The sequence below is a fragment of the Sorex fumeus genome, unplaced genomic scaffold, assembly GCF_029834395.1.
Source record: "Sorex fumeus unplaced genomic scaffold, SorFum_2.1 ptg000002l, whole genome shotgun sequence".
Lineage (NCBI taxonomy): Eukaryota > Metazoa > Chordata > Mammalia > Eulipotyphla > Soricidae > Sorex > Sorex fumeus.
Window position 1 is genome coordinate 77,306,271 of NW_026606059.1, and position 19,605 is coordinate 77,325,875.

The following is a 19,605-nucleotide window of genomic DNA, read 5'->3' on the forward strand; positions in this document are numbered from 1 at the left end:
TAAGTTTAACAGCGTCAAGCTAAAAAAACAAAACAAAACAAAACAAAATAGAAACCTACCTGGTCTAAGATGCCCTACCGTATCAGCTAAACTTCCCCTTTTCACTTTGGTAATATATGCACACAGCCGACCTGATTCAGTCATCTTTCCTCCTACAACCTGTTTAAAAGAGGAAACAGGCATATTGTTCAGAAGAACAATGTTAAAGATTCAAGTAAAAAATAAGATAATTTGAAGCTCTTAAATCAGTAATTTAATATGCTAAAAATGGATAAAATGATAGTATTAATACTAGAAATTGTGTCAATGGCCTAAGAAAGGACTCATTTCACATATTCCAAATGCTTTTCAATACCCTATTTTCTTAAAATTTCACATACCTGATAAACAACAGCTTGTCATTTTTGTCTTTAATACAGAATTGTATCATTTCTTAAGCATGTCATTATATACTATATGACATTCCCAGTTATATGTTTCAAATACCATAAATAATTTGTTCCTTGTACTATAACTATGGTACCCAACCAAAATTTCTTTAATTAATAGTCTGTGTAAACTGATTATCTGCATCAATGATGATGGATTTTTTCTAAGAAACTTACAAATTTTCCTTCATTTTTTCAGAATTGCAGATCACCTGCATCCCAACTTTTCTAACTTTATGTTTCTACTGAGTTTATATAATATATATTTATATATATAAATTTGTATGCATACTTACATATAGATAAAATCACTTGAGACATAAATATATATACATATTAGGGAAAGAAAACAGTTTAACAGTAATGAAATATAGAGTAATGAAATATATAGTAATGAAAAATATATAGTAATGAATGAAAATATATAGTAATATATGAAAATATATAGTAATAATGAAAATATATAGTAATAAATGAAAATATATGAAAATAAATGAAATAAATAAATAATGAATGAAAAAATGAAATAAATGAAATGAAATAAATGAAATGAAATAAAAAATGAAATAAATGAAATAAATGAAAATATATAGTAATAAATGAAAAATATATAGTAATGAAAAATATAGTAATGAAATATAGAGTAATGAAATATAGAGTAATGAAAAATAGAGTTAAATGATTATATGTAATACTGAGCTCTTCCCAAACTAAGGCTATGATTTCGATCAGCTTCTATTTAAAGGATAAACTATGTAACAAGTCACAGAATTAAATCACAAGTTTCACTGACAATTGTTTTTTTTTCTGAGTGGAAAGTATCTGAATTTAAAAAATCACTTTTATTATCTTAGTCCAAGTATTCGTACCTAATTTTCAGTGGATTACTATGCAACATTTCAGTTACTATTAATTTTCCTGTATTTGACACTTAAAGTTAAATATACAGATTCTTTATTAATATTTTACATTTTGGCATCATGAGATTTAATATTAACAATTTATGCTTACCGTAATGACGGACATTGAACAAAATGTCCATGCAGTGTTCTGTTTGATTTTATTAAAACAACTGAATAAATACTATCTCCTTTATACAAATGAGGCTAAAACGTTTAGCTGTTTATTACAATGCGGAGAGTTATTACTGCATGATAGTAACTATCTGCATATAATTCAAGCCACAATTCCTAGCCTCTATACTACTCTGCATTTTACAGGTAGATTTATAATCAAATTCCACAATCATCACATCTTTGTAACAAAGGAAAAGTGACATTTCTCAAAGCCCATTTCTTTTGGAGGGTGAGTATTAACACCCCAATAAATGCTGAGTGTACAATTTCACATACTCTAGTTTCTAAAGTCGAACAATCCCAACATGGGTGACATGTCATTATGGATTAACTCCAGAAACATTTACTCTTTTATTACATCTGTGTTATATTTGCTGTACAGATGCACAAAAGTAAAGAGAGCTCTATTTAGTGTACTTTCCAAAAAATTATCTGGTACCTTAAGGTAAAATGTAAATCAATATTTATAATATAGCTCCTATCCTAGCTTAAGTATTTGAGTTTCCAGGCTTAAACATAAACAGTATTCTGAACTTCTCAGACACAAGAATACAAAATACACTTTGCTATGCTGATCCCAAAATTGTGTTACCTGTACAATATGGTATATTTTCTAAAGTTAACATACAAACTTGCAGGCTATCGAATGTAGCCTGCCCACAGGGCAGAGTCTGGCAAACTCCCCGTGGCATACCAAATATGCCAGATACCAGTAACAATGATGGGTCTCATTCTCCTAAATAGCCTTGAATATAATCTCAGGGCTAGGATGAAAGAGACGTTACTGGGGCCTGCTCGAGGCAATCGACGAATAACAGGATGATGAAATGAAAAAAAAAACATACATAGAAATCAATGACATCATTTTTATAGACTATAAACACAATGACACAAAGGACAAACTGGGGGCTGGAGCAATAGCACAGCGGGTAGGGCATTTGCCTTGCACACGGCCGACCTGGGTTTGATTCCCAGCATCTCACATGGTCCTCCGAGCACCGCCAGAAGTAATTCCTGAGTGCAGAGCTAGGAGTAACCTGTGAGCATTGCCAGGTGCGACCCAAACAGAAAAAAAAAAAAGGACAAACTGGATAGCTAAAATATGCTTGAGTTTTGTTTGAGGTGGTACAACTCAGATTATGTTTTCTAAAATTGTACTTTAAGTATTGCCGTAGAAAAATGACAACTTCTGAAATAATTGTTAGAAAATGAACATATTTGGAATAATGAGTGCAATTATCTTAAGATTCTTGAAAATAAAATACAAAATGGGCGTAGTCATAAAAATTTATTATCTTAGGACTATAGCAATAATACAGCACTTGCTTTGCATGCAGCCAACCAGGGTTCTATATCCGGCACCCCATATGGTTCCCCAAGCCCACAAGGAGTGGCCCCTGAGCACAGAGCCGGGAGTAAGCCAAGAGCACTTCTGGGTAACGCCAAAAAACAAACCAAAAAAAATTATCTTTTGCTTTTTTTGAAAATCTGCAAAATTTTCATTTAGTTCAGTACATACCTTTAAACCAAGCATTGCTCCTGAGTCTCGAGGTACACTTCCATCTTTTAAACGTTTATTTAATAAAATTCGACCAATTAAACGATCTCCATCTTTGGATGGTTGCCATGTCACAGGGTGCTGACAGAATTCATCAACAAACAAAAAAAATTAATGACCTTTTATGATAAATGACCTTATGGTATGATAACTCTAAACTTAAAATTTCCAAAATAGTATGATTACACAAACCAGTTTCCATTCCAAACACTGACCAAGAAGGCTTATTACCTTATAATCTCAATTGTATAAGCAAAAGATCTTTTTCTAAATTCAAATATTTAAACAGTTCTTTTGCAGAACACTGAACTTCAAAATCTGAGAAACTGTGAAAAGAAAGGCAAACCTCTAATTCATCCACACACTGGGGACTAATTAGAATTCACAGGCAGAAAAGACAAATTGAAATTATATGCAGTTTTACTCATTAAAAATATGAATTTGATCTTCAGACACTTTTGGGAGGCTTCCAAAAACTTTATTATGGCATAAGTTACAAGGTTGAGCTGTATTAAAACATAAAATTCAAAGACACGATGAGGGGTTTTTTGAAACAGGTTGCTAGATTAAAATTATAAAAAAATTACACAAGCCCCTAATAACTTTCCAATTCAATCTGCATTGGAGAAATGGAACTCATTCAAAGGTGAAGACATATTACACGTCTCACGTTTTGGAGGTTCACTCTTTGCTCAAGTTAGAAAGTTAACGTTCAGTGATTCAATGGTATCCCTTATTAAATAACCTACAGACTGTAGCAGTTTCTTTCTCAGGGGGAGAATCAAGTCCTTGATAAATATCACTGCACCAGTCCATTGTCAATCATATGTCAAAAAACAAAGTAAATGATTTGTGTAATCACAGTTTCATGGTGATCTAAAAGTAACATGCACATCGTTTCATGCATTAGCAGGCAAAAGACGAGTTCCAGCAATCACATCTATATGATAAAAAGATATCAAGTCTCACTATGCTAAAAGCAAAAAATAACAAATACCAAAGCATATGGCAATGGTTAATGCTAATTGATACTACATTAAAATGCTTTGACAATAAAACAAAAGAGCAAAATGACAGTGAAAGGGAAAAAAGAAAAACAACTTTTTCTGTGCAAAGAGACCCAATTATCTCCCTTTAACCTGGGATTCAAACTAGTAATAATTTAATTTTCATCCCAAGGAAAATATAGGCAAGCAATCAAATAAGCCAATCCAAAAAGTCTTTGTATTTGTGATTTATAATAACATTACAAATCTCTCTCATGCGACCATAAACAGAACATTCCTTTGTTCCTAATTTTTATTTTCATTGAACTTATTTTTTGGTATGCCATCAAATTAAAAATCAGCAAAGCAAGCACAAAGTAATTTGGTTGGTTTTTTGGTTCGGTTTTGTTTTTCTTTTCTGCACCTTAAGAAATGCTACATTGACCCTTACAATGCCCTGTCCTTTCATTATGTTCTGCTTTAATGAGTGACAGAGAGCAAACGAAGACCAAATGAGCAGGTAAAAAAGGCAGCGCCACGATCTCAGTACCTTATCACTATGGCTATGTTCTTCGTTAAGGGTTGTGCTACTACACGTATCTACCCCAGAGTCCTTAATCTGAGGCTCGGACCATTCCAAATCCTCTTCCAAAGAGTGGCCACCAAAGTACATCATTTTCTTTTGTCTCTCAGACCTGGTGTTAGAGTCCGACAGAACTGCCTGCTCACTAGTTTTTCTTTTTCCCTTTTGACTGTCCCCTACAGGTGTGGGATAAAAAAATAATAATAAAATAAAGAAACAAGGAAGAAAAGAAAACATGCAAAGACGTAAATAAAAAAAGGGAAAATGGAATGATAACGAAAATTAAATAGTAAGGCTCCCCATGTCTCACCAAAGACATTTGGGAGGCCTCACTGCTATGCCAAGACGTATGGTCCAACCAGTTGTAATCCATGTCTCCTGGGAAAGTGGGACAGACAGAGTGCAGTAAAGGAGACGGCGAAAGAAAAGACGAACAAAGACATTATAAGCATTTTCAACTGTGTGATTCTGTCTGCTTCCAAGAACTTTTGTCTTAGGGCTCACTATATGTATGTGTGGATATATATATACATATATATATATATATCCACATACACATATATATATTCCAAGAGAAAGCTAAGACTCCAAATGAGTAAAACTTATAGAAAGCTGGATATAAAGCTTATGTACTCTAGCAGATCATAGAAATAAAAGTTCTGAAAGAAGGGGAAAGGCTAACAATAAATAGGAATAAAAACAAAAATATATATATTGTTTAAAAAAGAAAAAAGGACTAATAGCTATATGTATTACTTATATTATTTATTTCATGCTGGCCTAGAGGAGGTTTTGCTCTCCAAAGATTAAAGAACATTTTAAAATTAAAAAGTGGTTTATCAATAACCACTATCACAAAAAGGAAGTTAAACGTAGATCCTCGAATGTAATATTTTTTCTATAGTACTGCCACCACCTAAAACATAGGAATGTTTAAAAAAAAGAAGAAGAAATTGGTTACAAAAAAGATCAATTTTATATTAAAATGATAAGACATTCATTCTATTTCTATTATAAAAGTAAAACAAACTTTACTCAAATATAATTCACTAATCTTTGAAATAATTTTTCAACTTTTTTCAGAAACCACATTCTCAACATAGTTTTTAAAAAATGATTTTGTAAAATTTTTAAAAACTCTATTTCCCAAAGTAGTGTGTATCTTATTTGCCTTAAATTTGAAAAGTATTTTCTTTTTAGTTTATGTGTACACACATATTTTTAAATCTGTTCATAATTTATTTAAAAATATTCACTACACACCCTCCATTTACTATTCATAGTGAGTGCTAAGCTCTATAAGTTAAAGATTCAAAACCAAGTCAAACAACATAGTGGAGATAAACACAACAAACAGAGAGACACAGGAGGGAACAAAACACTATGAGAAAGTATGATATGATTGAATTAAGATTTTGAGATGAATAAACACTTCTAAACAAGGATGTTTAAGATAAGAAATAAAATGTGTAGCCTGAAGGATGAAAAGTTAGGCTAATTAAAAGTGGAAGACAAAGTTTTCGAATAAGTATCAACAAGTTATATAGGAGATCTGATGAAAACACCAAGGGGTCTGAACCAAAGAACACAAGAAGACAGTGCTAGACAAGACTGGTAAGTAAGACCAAACCAGCTGAGAAGGATTTTCAAAACCCCCGTTAGCCTTTTTTTTAATAGTAGTCTATTCATTCCATTCATTGGAGGACATTAAGGAAGATAATGAGGGGTAGAAGAGATAGTATTCAATAGGTAAGGTGCTTGCCTTGCACACAGCCACCCAGGACTGATCCCTGCTACCCCCAGTCCCAGCAGGAGTGATCCCTGAGCACACAGCCAAGAGCAGCCTCAAGGGAGGAAAGAAGGGAGATACGGGGAAGAAAATGACATAATTGATTTATTTACATTTTAAAAAGATAAATCTACATACTAAACAGAGAGAAGATAGAAAGACACCGAGTTAAAAGGTTTTGAGAAGCTAAGAGTATTAAAAAGATTTAGTAGTCGAGGATAACTCTCAAGTTTCTGACATAAACCGAGGAATAGAAGGAAAGACAATATATGGGCTGGAGGAGAAGAAAATTGGTTTTTTTTTTTTTTTTGCTTTTTGGGTCACACCCGGCGATGCTCAGGGGTTACTCCTGGTTCATGCACTTAGGAATTGCTCCTGGCGGTGGTCAGGGGACCATATCGGGTGCTGGGAATCGAACCTGTGTTGGTCATGTTGGCTGAGTGCAAGGCAAACACCCTACCCTCTGTGCTATCGCTCCAGCCCCAGAAGGAAATTGTTTTATCCCAGAAGGGGCAGGAAAGAATTATTCTATTTCACAGAACTTAAAATTTTATTGGCTGCAGAGTCATAGGTATTAAAATGGTTTTTAAAATGCATTTTAGAATTTATTAAATGTGGCAATTGGTTTTGGATATATTATTCAAACTAATTGTAATTCTTTCAACTGAGAAGCATGAAATCAATTAGTTAAGCTATAGTGCAGCCTCAAAGAAGGGTCTGAGAAAAGATGTAAATTGAATGTTATTGGCATATGGACAGGAACAGAGAAATCATTTAAGGGGGCCAGAGTAACAGTATAGAGGTAAGGGCATTTGCCTTGCACGTGGCCTAATTATCTCTGGCATTGCATATGGTCCTTTGAGCATTGCCAGGAGCAATTACTGAGCAATTACAGGAGAAACCCCTGAACAGTACTAGCTGTGATCCAGAAAATAAAAACAAACTGAGAGAGAGAGAGAGAGAGAAAGAGAGAGAGAGAGAGAGAGAGAGAGAGAGAGAGAGAGAGAGCAATATCATTTAAGAACAGAAGAGGAGCCTAACTGTTGATTGAGGAGAAGACGAGGAAGGTAGGGAGGGAAGGATTCCCAATCAAAAGAAAAATCAGTAGGAGAAATGAACAGTATGGAAGGATTTCTACATACTAGGTAAACTGAAGAAAGAAAAATACGTGCTTGATTTGGGAACACAAAGATCAAGAAGATTAAAATCAATTTAGAAAAATAATGAAACTAAGAAACTGAAGACTAAATGTCACTGTCACTGTCCTCCCGTCGTTCACCTATTTGCTTGGGTGGGCCCAATAATGTCTCCATTTTTTTTTGAGACTTGTTGTTACTGTGTTTGGCATATTGAACACGTCACGGGGAGCTTGCCAGGCTTTGCAGAGCGGGCGAGACACTCTCGGTAGCGAGCCGGGCTCTCTGAGAGGGGCAGAGGAATGAACCCGGCTCGGCCAGTCTGGCTGTGTGCAAGGCAAATGCCCTACCACTGTGCTATAATAGAAAATGTGTGTATATCTGAATTGTTACACAAGTGCAATCACCCCAAAACATCGATTTGCTCGAGCAGGCCCAGTAACGTCTTCATTTTGAGATTTGTTGTTACTGTGTTTGGCATATTGAATACGTCACAGGTAGCTTGCCAGGCTTTGCCGAGCAGGCGAGATACTCTCTGTAGCTTTCTCGGGCTCTCCGAGAGGGGCGGAGGAATCGAACCCGGTTCGGCCAGGCTGGCTGCACAAGGCAAACGCCATACTGCTGTGCTATCGCTCCAGTCCAGGATAATAAATATCACTTGAAAATTGTTGTACATACAAATTCTTTTGTACTATCCTAGTCTTAGTTGGTCAGAAATTCTGTAGGTGAGGTCTAGTGATTTCTATTTTAAAAAGCTCACCAGTTGATTATGAACTTATGGAGAATGACTAGACATCATTCTTTTAAACAGCTAACAGTTAATAATAACATAATTATACTAGCATTACAGAATTTAATTTGTAGGGAGGAAGTTCTACTCAGGCACTAGAGATGTGCTCAGCAATTTTCCCAAGTTATTTATGATACAAAGAGGCAATTATTATTTATCGCTACCCAAAAGGCAGTATTTATATTGAAGGTATTTGTATCTCGGAAAACCTTTCAACATATACTACAATTCCAAAACAAAACATTGAAAAATCTCTGGATTCGATTAAATGTGGATACAGTAAGTGAAAATTGTTGACAAATTTATAAGATGTGAAAGTTCAGTTCACAATGTCTCTTCTCCTTTATGCTTGCAACTTATTTTAAAAAGGAACAGAGACGTAGCTCTTTCCTCTATAAATGAAAGAACAGAGGTTTAATAATTTGAAGTTAAAGTGACTACAATGGGGTGAAAATTAGGAATGTCTTACAAAAGTCATTCAATTAATATTTGTTGGATGAGTAAAAGTTGGTGTTACTATAAGAATTAAAGTACTCATGTAAATCATGTGAAAGTAGTCTTACACTACTAAGTTTTTAGCATTGAAGTACTTTTCACTTCAGATAACTGATCATTTTATGTCTTTATTTTGTAAGGTTCAAAGGGTAGAACTAAGATAATAAAATACCTTTCCTTTCGTAGCAATATAAAATATGTTTCTGGATTTTCCAGATCTAGAGTAAGAGAAAACATAAATAGGGTGTGAAAAAATTCTTGAAATTTTAAAAACAAATAGATGAATTGCCAAATGTAAACAATTGCCAAATGGAAACAATTCAAAACAAGAGGAACAACTCAACTATGTGGAAGATATAAAAACAACAACAAAAAAGACCCAATTCAAAGAACAGAGAAAATAACTAAGAAATACAACAAAACGAAATTAACATTTCCTCAGGGTCAAAAGATCTATGGTTCATGTCACTGTAGTCCTAAAAAGAGATGAGAAAAAAAAAGATGGTGCTAAAAATAGGTTCAAAGAAATACTGACTGAAGATCACCTACACTTGCAAATCACATCCTGTTTGACCTAATAAAGTATGTAAGTTGCTAGGCAAGAAACAGGTCTCCAAGAAAGAAATCTATGTGTGCACCAAGGCACACTATAAGTAGATTAAAAAGCAAAGACAGATTATCTTGAAAACAGAAAGAAAGGAACACCTTACCGAAAAAACAATTTGAATAGCATCTGATTTCTCATAAGAAACCTTGGAGGCCAGAAGGAAATGCCAAATATTTTTTAACTACTTAAGTAAAAGAAATGTAAGCCCTAAATTCTAAACATGAGATTATCTTTCAAAATGAATAAGAAATAAAGATATTATTTAACGAAAGAAAAAGAATTTTCACCAGTAGAATATTTAACCAGTAAAATAGAAAATTCAGCAGTAGAATTTCACTACAGGAAATTCTGAAAACTAAAAAGAACAAGAAGAAAGGAACTTAGCAATACTGAGAAGTGATAAAAGAACATTATAAAATATATAAGTGAATATAAGAGACTTCCCTTCCTTTGTGTGTTCAAAATGTTCCTATATTTGTTATTTAAAGCAAAAATGTATACTGTATAATGATGTGTTTTTAACATAAAATAGAAGTAATATTCATAGTATTTCATTATAAACAAGAAAGAACAAAAGAACCTAAAGACAAGGATTATACATTTGATATGGAATAAATAAAAGCACTAATGTAAAGTGAAAAGTTGTGCAATTGTGAGCTATTGGAGAAACCATTTCAAAAAATCTTTGTTCAACAATATAGTAAAAAAAAGTGCAACAGATGAATCAAAATACTTTCAGGAAATGCATAATAACCCATAAAAAGACAAGGAAAAGGGAAAATAGGAATAAATAGAAAGCAAAAATAAGAGCAAACAGCAAAAAATAAAAGTGCAACCCCATGTCTTGCATGAATAAAGTTAACAAAATTCTAAAAGAATGCAACAAAATATAAAATAAATTATACATGCTGACAAAATAAGGTTTGCAGCTGGAATGCAGGGCAGCAAATGTTGATGCCAGTACTGCAATTTGGGTTAAGTCACATCCAAGTGTGACCTACCATTGGTGCATACTGGCGTAGATGTGTAAATAAATGTCACTGTCACTGTCCTCCCATTGTTCATCGATTTGCTCAAGTGGGCCCAGTAACATCTCCATTGTGAGACTTGTTGTTACTGTGCTTGGCATATTGAATACTTCACGGGGAGCTTGCCAGGCTTCACCTTGCAGGCGAGATACTCTCAGTAGCTTGCCGAGCTCTGTGAGAGGGGCAGAGGAATCGAACCCAGTCGACCGGGTTGGCCGTTTGCAAGGCAAACGCCCTACTTGCTGTGCTATCGCTTCAGCCCTACGTAAATTTATACTAAAAATTAAATGTAACCTGATGTCTTCATAAGCTTAAAGATTTAAAAAAAAAAATTCTACTATTTATTGATGTAGAAAAAGCATTCGTGATTTTTTAAAATATGTAAAAAATGCAACAGATGAATCAAAATTCTTTCTGGAAATGCATAATAACTCATAAAAAGATAAGAAAAGAAAAAAGAAAAATAGGAATAAATAGAAAGCAAAAAGATAATAGAAAACAAGGAATTGGGGAGCATTTGCTCAAATAATGCAGTATATCAGACAAAACAGACAGCTTTTATTTTTGAGAGGTTAAAAGAAAAATAAGGTAAAGGTAAAGGCCCTCCCGTTGATCGTCGATTTGCTCGAGCGGGCCCAGTAACGTCTCCATTGGAGACCTTGTTTTTACTGTGTCTGGCATATCGAATACTCTCGGTAGCTTGCCGGGCTCTCCGAGAGGGGCGGAGGAATTGAACTCAGGTCGGCCATGTTGGCCGCTTGTAAGGCGAACGCCCTACCCGCTGTGCTATCGCTCCAGCGATATTTAAAAGAAAAATAAGAAATTCCTGTGTGCTTTAGATGAAGCAAAATTGAATCTTTAGGATATGTTTACTTGAAATAGACAAAAAGTAGAACCAGCCAAAACGTGCTTCAATAAGTGAATAGCCAAACAAACTAAGCTGTAACCGTACTGTGGAATATTATATAAAAACAAACAAAAAAGTAGAGATTATTGACACATAAAGCACTAATTAACCTCAAGAACATTTTTCTGAATAGAGAAAAAAATCAAACGTCACATATTATAATATTTCATTCACATAACATTCTTTTCATGATAAAAATCATTGACCTAAGAACAAATTAATGTATGGGAAGAAGAAGGCACATAAAGTAGTATAGGAGTCAGAGATAGTATAGCGGGTAGGGCACTTGCCTTGCTAACAGGCAACCAAGTTCGATACTCAGCACTACATACGATCCCTGAGCACTTCCTGGAGTGATCCTTGAGCACAAAGCCCTGAGAACAGCTGGGAGTGGTCCAAAATTTTTTAAAAGGGAAGTAGCAAAAGACGATTTTTGAGGGAATACAGTAGTTGCATGTCTTTTTTTGGCTGGTTGGTTGGTTGGTTGGTTGGTTGGTTGATAGATATTTGGGGAGGGTTGGGGCACACCTGGAAATGCTCAGGGCTTACTCCTGGCTCTGCCTGGCGGGGCTTGGGGAACTAAATGTGGTGCTGGGGACTGAGCTTGGGTCTTCCGTGTGCAAGGCAAGTGTTCCGCCTACTATACTATGGCACTAGCCCAGTAGCTGCATGTCTTTATAGTAGCAGTTGCTATATTAATATATGTGTGTGACTAGATAGCACAGAACTACATAAACACATTGTTTCAGTATAATACACACACACACACACACACACACACACACACACACACACACACACACACAGAGGATGGAATGCTACTTGACTAATAAGAAAAGAGGAAATAATGCAATTTGCTGCTCTGTGGATGGATCAGGAGGGTATCACGCTGAGTGAGGTGAGTCAAAAGGAGAGGGCGGATAAAGAATCACCTCTTTCAAAGGTGAGCTATAAAGAAACACAGTAATGGAATAACAAATGGCTAGAGGCAACAGAAACAGAGGAAACAGAGAACGACTCTGCATGTAGAACTGAGTTTACCATGGCAGAAGTCATAGGGGATGTGTTTGTGTGGGGGGGGACAGACACTGGTGGAGGGTGTACTGTAAATGACAGTACTATAAATGACAGTTCCCCCCAAAAGAAAAAATAGTAAAAACTAAATACATTGTTACAGTGTTCTGGTTCTGGTGCTATAACCATACTTAAACCAAACAGAACCACTAGGAGGAACTAGGGGAAGGACACAGAAGATTCTTAGTACTCTCTTTGCAATTTCTGGCAAATCTGTGATTATTTAAAAATTTAAAACAATGTGTTGCTGACTTCATAGGCAGTATATATTTCATCTGGAAGTATTCAAAGGAAAGTCTAGAAAATGATTTGCTAGGATGACGTTGAGATAAATGTTTCAGATAGGAACTTACATGGAATCCTATCTAACCTGAATGTCCAATTATTCTTTTAGTGTAAGTATAAGTGAAACAAATTTAAACATAAGTTAAAAAGTCAAATATATCGAAAGATTTACAGACTAAAGTTTTTTCCAGCTTGCCCCATTATAAAATAAATGGTGTGTATATTTATGTTTGTATGTATGTTGAGTGTATACTTAATAATAGAGAAAATGTTAAGATAATCTATAGCATTACTTTCTATAATCATTAAATGAATACAACTGTTAAGTTGTTCTTATGTAATTGTATTTCATTAGTATATTCAAGGTTTTGCATTTAAATCACATGCTAAAAAATCTTCTTTTGGGGCTGGAGTGATAGATACCCACAACGGGTAGGGTGTTTGCCTTGCACGCAGCCAACCCGGGTTCTATTCCCAGCATCCCACATGGTTCCGTGAGCACCACCAGGATTAATTCCTGAGTGCATGAGCCAGGAGTAACCCTGTGCATTGCCGGGTGTGACCCAAAAACAAAAACAAAACAAAAAAGTCTTCCTTTATTCTCTCATTTTTAACTTTAACTATGTTTATAAAGTCATAATGTGTTGAGTAGTTTTATATGTTGGAGACAATCAATCATCTAATATTGGCTCCCGTACTAATTAATTTATGACTTGGAAAATCATGTAATATGACCATTTACTCATCTGTATAAAAAGATTTATTGTGCTATCTCACAGACTACTGTTGAGAGGTTTAAGGAATATAACAGCCATTAAAGTTATTGACAAAATATAGTGCCTTAATACTGTAGCATAATCATTATCATTATTAAAATGAAATACTCATAACTTTCATTCTCAATAGGAAAATACCATCTAAGACCCTATTATGTTTCATTGTCTTTTCTCTGCTTCATATTTTACCCTTCTCTTCACTGTTTTCAAGCTATAAACATTGGCATTTCCCAGCATGGAATTCTAGTCTGCAAAATGTCAACAGGCTTAAGTGATATAAAGGTCTTCTAGTCAAATAAGTTTAGAACACTCTGGATTAAATGTAATTAGATTCCTTAAGGGCAGAATCACATAGTAATGACAACATGCTTCTTTACAAGAATTATATAGCACATTGTTTCCACAAATTTAATTAGGACTAATCTCATTTATAAGACAAGTGTTCCAGGAACTGTATTTTGAGACATACTACTAAAACCTTTCTGGGGGTCATTTTTCCTTGTAAGATAGCTATTAAAACTACTAATAGGTCTCTTTCCCTAGAAGAAAAATGTTAGCATTAAAGGAGTCTCATAGTTCAATATTTTAGTTACGTGTAAGGAGGAGTTTCTAAAGAGCTCCATAATCTCCACTGCATGGTGGCCAGCTCTGAGCAGGCCTGAGAATGGGTGATCTGCCCTGATCATGGTCATGGGACGGGACTGCCATCTCACTGACAGGACTCTACCCAGGTCAGAACTGGCTCTAGAGCCTCAATCTGATGGCATAAGGATTCCCAGTGAGAAACCCAAGAGCCAAAGAGCAGCAGGTGGACTTTAGTATGAACACAATCTAGAAACCAAGGGTGGCATCCAGTCACAAGCAGGGCTGACTCTGCCAAGCATGCTTCTTTATTATTTTTTTCTTTTAACTGAATCTTATTAAAATACTATGATTTACAATACCATTAGTGATGGCTTCATACATGCATCATCCCAACACCAATCTGCCAACTGTGTTTCCCCTTCCCTTCACAAAGATCCCAAAGCCCCACAAAAAATGTGTATATAGTCACAATTTTTTAATCCATTTATTTGTAGTTGGGCTTTTGTATTGTTTCTGTATCTTGTACTAAGTACAGCAAATGAACACAGGTGTGCAAATATTTTTTCAAATTAATGTTTTTGTGTGTGGAGTAGATGTGAGGAATCGGTATTGCTTGGTGCTATAGAGTTCTATTCTTAATTTTTTTTTAGAAATCTCCATACTACTCTAAAAATCTTAAACTGAGAAATGATAGTAACAAAAGAATAAAGTAAACAAGAGAACACTATCCATCCCTAAGAAAGAATAAAATCATGCAGTTTGTCACAACAGGTGTAGTGAGGAGATTATGCACATGGGAAACCACCATTAACAGGACTGGCTTTTTGTTTTACTGTGTTCTGGGAAGGGGAGGGGGGTGGTAGTGTTTAATGATAAAAAAAAAGCTGCACAAGTATACGGCAATGCCTGGATGCTGGACATTTTACCAGTCTCCCCCCCCCCCCCCCACACACACACACCGCATGGGAGTTAATGAGTTAATTCACTAAGATCTGGGGATTGGTTACTAACTGTCCTTTCATTCTTACAGGATGGAGAGACAAGCCTTGCCTTCCTTTCACTTTTTTATTTTCCCTTTACACTTTATATAAACTTTGTGGTTTTCAAAGTTGTTCGTGATGATTCATTAACAGTATTATTAATCACAGGACTTCAACAAATAAAAATAGTTCAATAGAAGTTTCTAGTTCAGTTTTAATAATGTATTTTATTAATGAGATCAAGGAATGTTTAGAACAGATTAAACTCATTTTAGGTACTCTCAATAGCTTCTGAAGATGAAACTTTGTCAACAGAAGGAAAGAGATATAGCCCCTTCAAACAAGCTTTTAAAACTTGAAACCAGCTTTTTCCCAGTCAACCTCTACATCTTAAGACAGTGCAGCTGATGCTCTGACTGTCACCTTGAGACCCTCCGCAGACCACCCAGTTCAGTGCTGCTGAGGATCCAGAATGACAAAAACTGTGACACAGTAATTGCATGCCCTTGTAAGTCACTATATTTGTGATGACTTGCCCCAAATAACACTGTCATTTAAAAACAAGGGCAAGATCATAAAAAATATATCAGTAGATATAAAAGGACCACATATGCTTAGCCCAAATGTTAAGCTCCAAAATAAATTCAGGGCTAGCCAAGATATAATGGCATTTAAAATAGGAGAAAAGGGACCGAAGCAATAGTATAGCAGGTAGGGCACTTGCCTTGCATGTAACTGATCTGGGTTTGATCCCATCATCCTATACGGGGTGTTCCCTGAGAGCAGAGTCAGGAGTTAGCCCTGAGAACCACCAGGTGTGGCCCAAAAATCAATAATTATGATAACAATAATAGAATAAGGGACAAAATATGATGTAAAATTTTTTCCCCATTTTTGGGAGGACAACCAGACTGTGGTTTTTGGTTTGTTAAATATTCCATCTTCCTTTCTTCCTCTACTGGCTCTGTTCTCCAAATTGTCTATCTTTGACACCTCTGTTTACCCTCTCCCAAGAATAAATAAAGAGAGAAATGTGCCCTGGTACTTTTATAAAGCCTAATATGAAAAAACTCACTGTAAACCCAAGGAGATTGCATACACGTATTCTTGGATCTAGCAGACCCATCTCTCAAGACGGTCAGTTACAGATCCAGTAATGACAAAGTCAATCAGTCAGGTCAGGGTGTAGTGGGCATGAAAATGAAAACCTGACATCACATATTAATGCTTAAAAAAGCTCATACAGCGTCTTTACTACAAGTGGGGAAAGTTGATGACATGACTAAGTACTTAATGTAGAAAGAAATGCTCTTATCACAATATTAAAACTAAAATATATAACCTATAAAAAAAGTTGACTGCCTACTGTAACAGCATCATTTCTAAATCTTCAGCCTAGAGGAGATGGAGCAGCAAAATGTGTATCCAAAAAATCTACTGCAAGGGAAATAGCTTTAAAGTAATTTGGGCTGTAATTCATAGTAAGAAAAACATTTATTTACATTGTGAGCCTATAAACACACAACCTTTTTTTCTGGGTGTGCAGGGAGGTCTGGGTAATACTCAGCAGGCTCGGGAGTTATTTCTATACTATGATCAGGAGTGACCACTGGCAGTGCACAGGACCATATGCAATGAAGGGAATCAAAGCAGGGTCAATGGTGTGAAAAACAAGCAGTTTACCTCTTTACTATCTTTCCAGCCCCAAACATACAACTTTTGAAAAATGTCTTAAGGGATGAGACGGGGACAGGAAATGTTTTACTGGAGCCAGAGAGAGACAGAATATTCAGCGGGGTTTTTTTGCCTTGCGTGCAGCAGACCTATGATCAATCCCAGGCATCCCACATAACATATGAGCATTGCCAGGTGTGATTCCTGGACAGAGAGCAAGGAGTATGCCCTGAATATTACCAGGTGTGCCCATCTGCTCCAAACCACAATGTTTTACTGATCAGTTAGTCTTGTTCTGGGCTCCTGATCTATTATCTACTTTATTCTATTGCATTCTTGCATGATGGCCGTAACTGTTTCAGGTGGTCCTAAAAATGATGAGGGAGAGAATGAATAAAAGGGGTAGAGAATGAAAAAGGGGAAGTGGTAACGGGGGACTTTGGCCCACAAGGGGTATTGCACAATGGCTGGAGATATTTAGATTTTCATTACTGGGAATAAAGATGCAACTACATCGGATGGCAGAAGCCAAGGTATGCTACTAAATATTTCATAATGCACAAGGCAGTGCAGTATAATAAGCAGCACCCTGGGCTGGAATATAACACAGGAACCAAGGGATTTGCCTTGCATGTGGCTGACCCAGCACTGCAGATGGTCCTCCAGACACAATCAGATATGGTCCAATGACCCTCACCAAGAAATAGTTGTTTAACTACAAATGTTTAAGAACTGTTCTAGGTTACATGAAGTGAAAATCATAGCTAACACTGGAAGCCAGAAGTACTTTTTAAAGTTTATAATATATATATGTATGTGTGCGTATGTATTAAGCTTTGAAAGAAGCAACATTACGTCAGAGATACTATGACATCAATTCCCTCCATAGTCAAAAATAAAAATTGTGACTTTTTCACCCAACAAAATCGGAGGAAGTGATGAAACTGGCACTGAAAAAAGCAACATTATATCATACTGAGTTACCAAAGTGTTGTAAAGATAGAAATCACACCAGACCAGGCTCACTCTTCAAGCCTATGCTCTCCCTTGAATACATGTCTCTCTTGCTTGTCTTGATGCTTGCTTTGCTTGCTTATTTCCACTCTGGAGAAGCCTGTGTTCTCACTTGAACACGGACTTCTCCCTGTCTCCCCTCACATATTTCTAAATAAGTTTCAATTAAAACATTCTTGCTTCTCCAAAACAAAACAAAACAAAACAATCAGACAGAGCCAGTGGCTCTGTCACTCCAATTTCTCTCTGTAAGCACGACAGTACAATGGACTTATCCTGCTAACTAGTTGAGACTTCTTTTCTTGAGAGTAGAAAAGCATGTTTATTCATATATCTATATTTATTAGCTCAATTCAACAACTATAATGACTTTAAAATTTATAATTCTTTAAAAAAGAATTTGGTGATAAAAGGAGTATCTAGTTACCTAGAGTTTGGGAAGACATCTCAAAATTCTCTCTCAATAAGGCAAAAGAGTATATTCTTAGTCAGGAGATACGAGTCTAGTTCAAAGAGAGACAGCTTCTAGAAGACTAAAGTAAACCCAATCGACACAATCCTTGGGCTATACTATCACTCATAACCCTTGAAAATTTGTCCTGTAGAAGTCTTCACTGTTCACTACCACAGAATTCTAAAAGATGCAAAAAATTCTTAAATAGTTGTTCTTGATGTTGTTAAATAGTCACTGTTGTATGTGCATACAATCTACAATTACTACTGAACATATTAGATATATAGGTAAGAAAACAGGCATAGAGGTACTAGAGAGGCAGGGAAAATACCTAGATGTGTTTCAATTCTTCCCATAAAATTGTCACACCAATAATGGCCCAGTCATGCATGGACTGTAATCATCAACATCATTTAAAAGACTGTCACTGTCACTGTCACTGTCCTCCTGTTGTTTATCGATTTGCTCAAGCGGGCGGGCCCAGTAACATTGTGAGATTTGTTGTTACTGTTTTTGGCATATCGAATACGTCACGATGAGCTTGTCAGGCTTTGCCAAGAGGGCAAGATACTCTCGGTAGCGTGCCGGGCTCTCCAAGAGGAGTGGAGGAATCGAAAGCAGAGGAATTGAACTCTGGTTGGCAGAGTCGGCCGCGTTCAAGGCAAATGCCCTACCAGCTGTGCTATCGCTCCAGCCTATTTTGAGTAAAATGACATCTAAATAAAGTTGAGAGAATTTTTGTACATAATGAGGGTATCCAGGGTGGCAAATGACCACAGCTAAGCTCAAAAAGAAAAAAAAACTGTAAATATCTTGAATTTTTCTGTTTTGTTTTATTTGGGGGTCACATCAGATATGCTTGGGGTTCACTCCTAGCTCTTTGATAAAAGAACACTCCTGACAGTGCTCCAGGACCATATGTGGTGCTGGTTTTAAATGTGGGCTAGCTGTGTGCAGAGTGAATGTCTTACCTGCTGAACTATCTCTCCAGTTCCTATTAAATTTCTAATGAAACAACATGATGTCAAGAAAAAAAAACATTTTAAGCAGAGTGAACTATATGAACAATTTGCGAATTACCTCTGGAATTTGATTATTTAAAAAGCAGGAAAGAATCTGCTATGACTTAGAAATTATAATATAACATAAATGGGTCTGGACAGAATCTTTCCTATGAAAGTGAATGATAATGTTGTCCAATGCAATTTCTACAGTGTTGGTTAGCATTTTAAAATTAAATTACTGGACCCAATTTTGTTTTGCACATTTCTGACAGACAGGCTGTGCACATAATGAAAAAGAACAGGTAAGTCGAATAATGAATTAAGACATTTAAGTTGTAAAATACATTCTGGAAGCTATTTAGCCCAAGAATAATAA

The 19,605-nt window shown here is 35.7% G+C and overlaps 1 protein-coding gene across 50 annotated transcripts in view; it reads right to left on the reverse strand.

Annotated features, from left to right (window-relative positions):
• The window catches only part of RIMS2 (regulating synaptic membrane exocytosis 2), a 564,867-nt gene that overhangs the window by 279,820 nt on the left and 265,442 nt on the right, over positions 1–19,605 (reverse strand). For 27 of the 50 annotated variants that reach the window (XM_056111705.1, XM_056111697.1, XM_056111680.1 and 24 more), the window contains 3 exons: positions 4,599–4,807; positions 3,024–3,143; positions 60–159 (listed from right to left, as the gene is read on the reverse strand). In XM_056111705.1, coding sequence (XP_055967680.1) covers positions 60–159; positions 3,024–3,143; positions 4,599–4,807 — 429 coding nt within the window. Of the gene's footprint in view, positions 1–59; positions 160–3,023; positions 3,144–4,598; positions 4,808–4,941; positions 5,010–19,605 lie in introns of all 50 variants that reach the window. The other 23 variants (XM_056111714.1, XM_056111813.1, XM_056111789.1 and 20 more) reach the window with 1 other exon arrangement.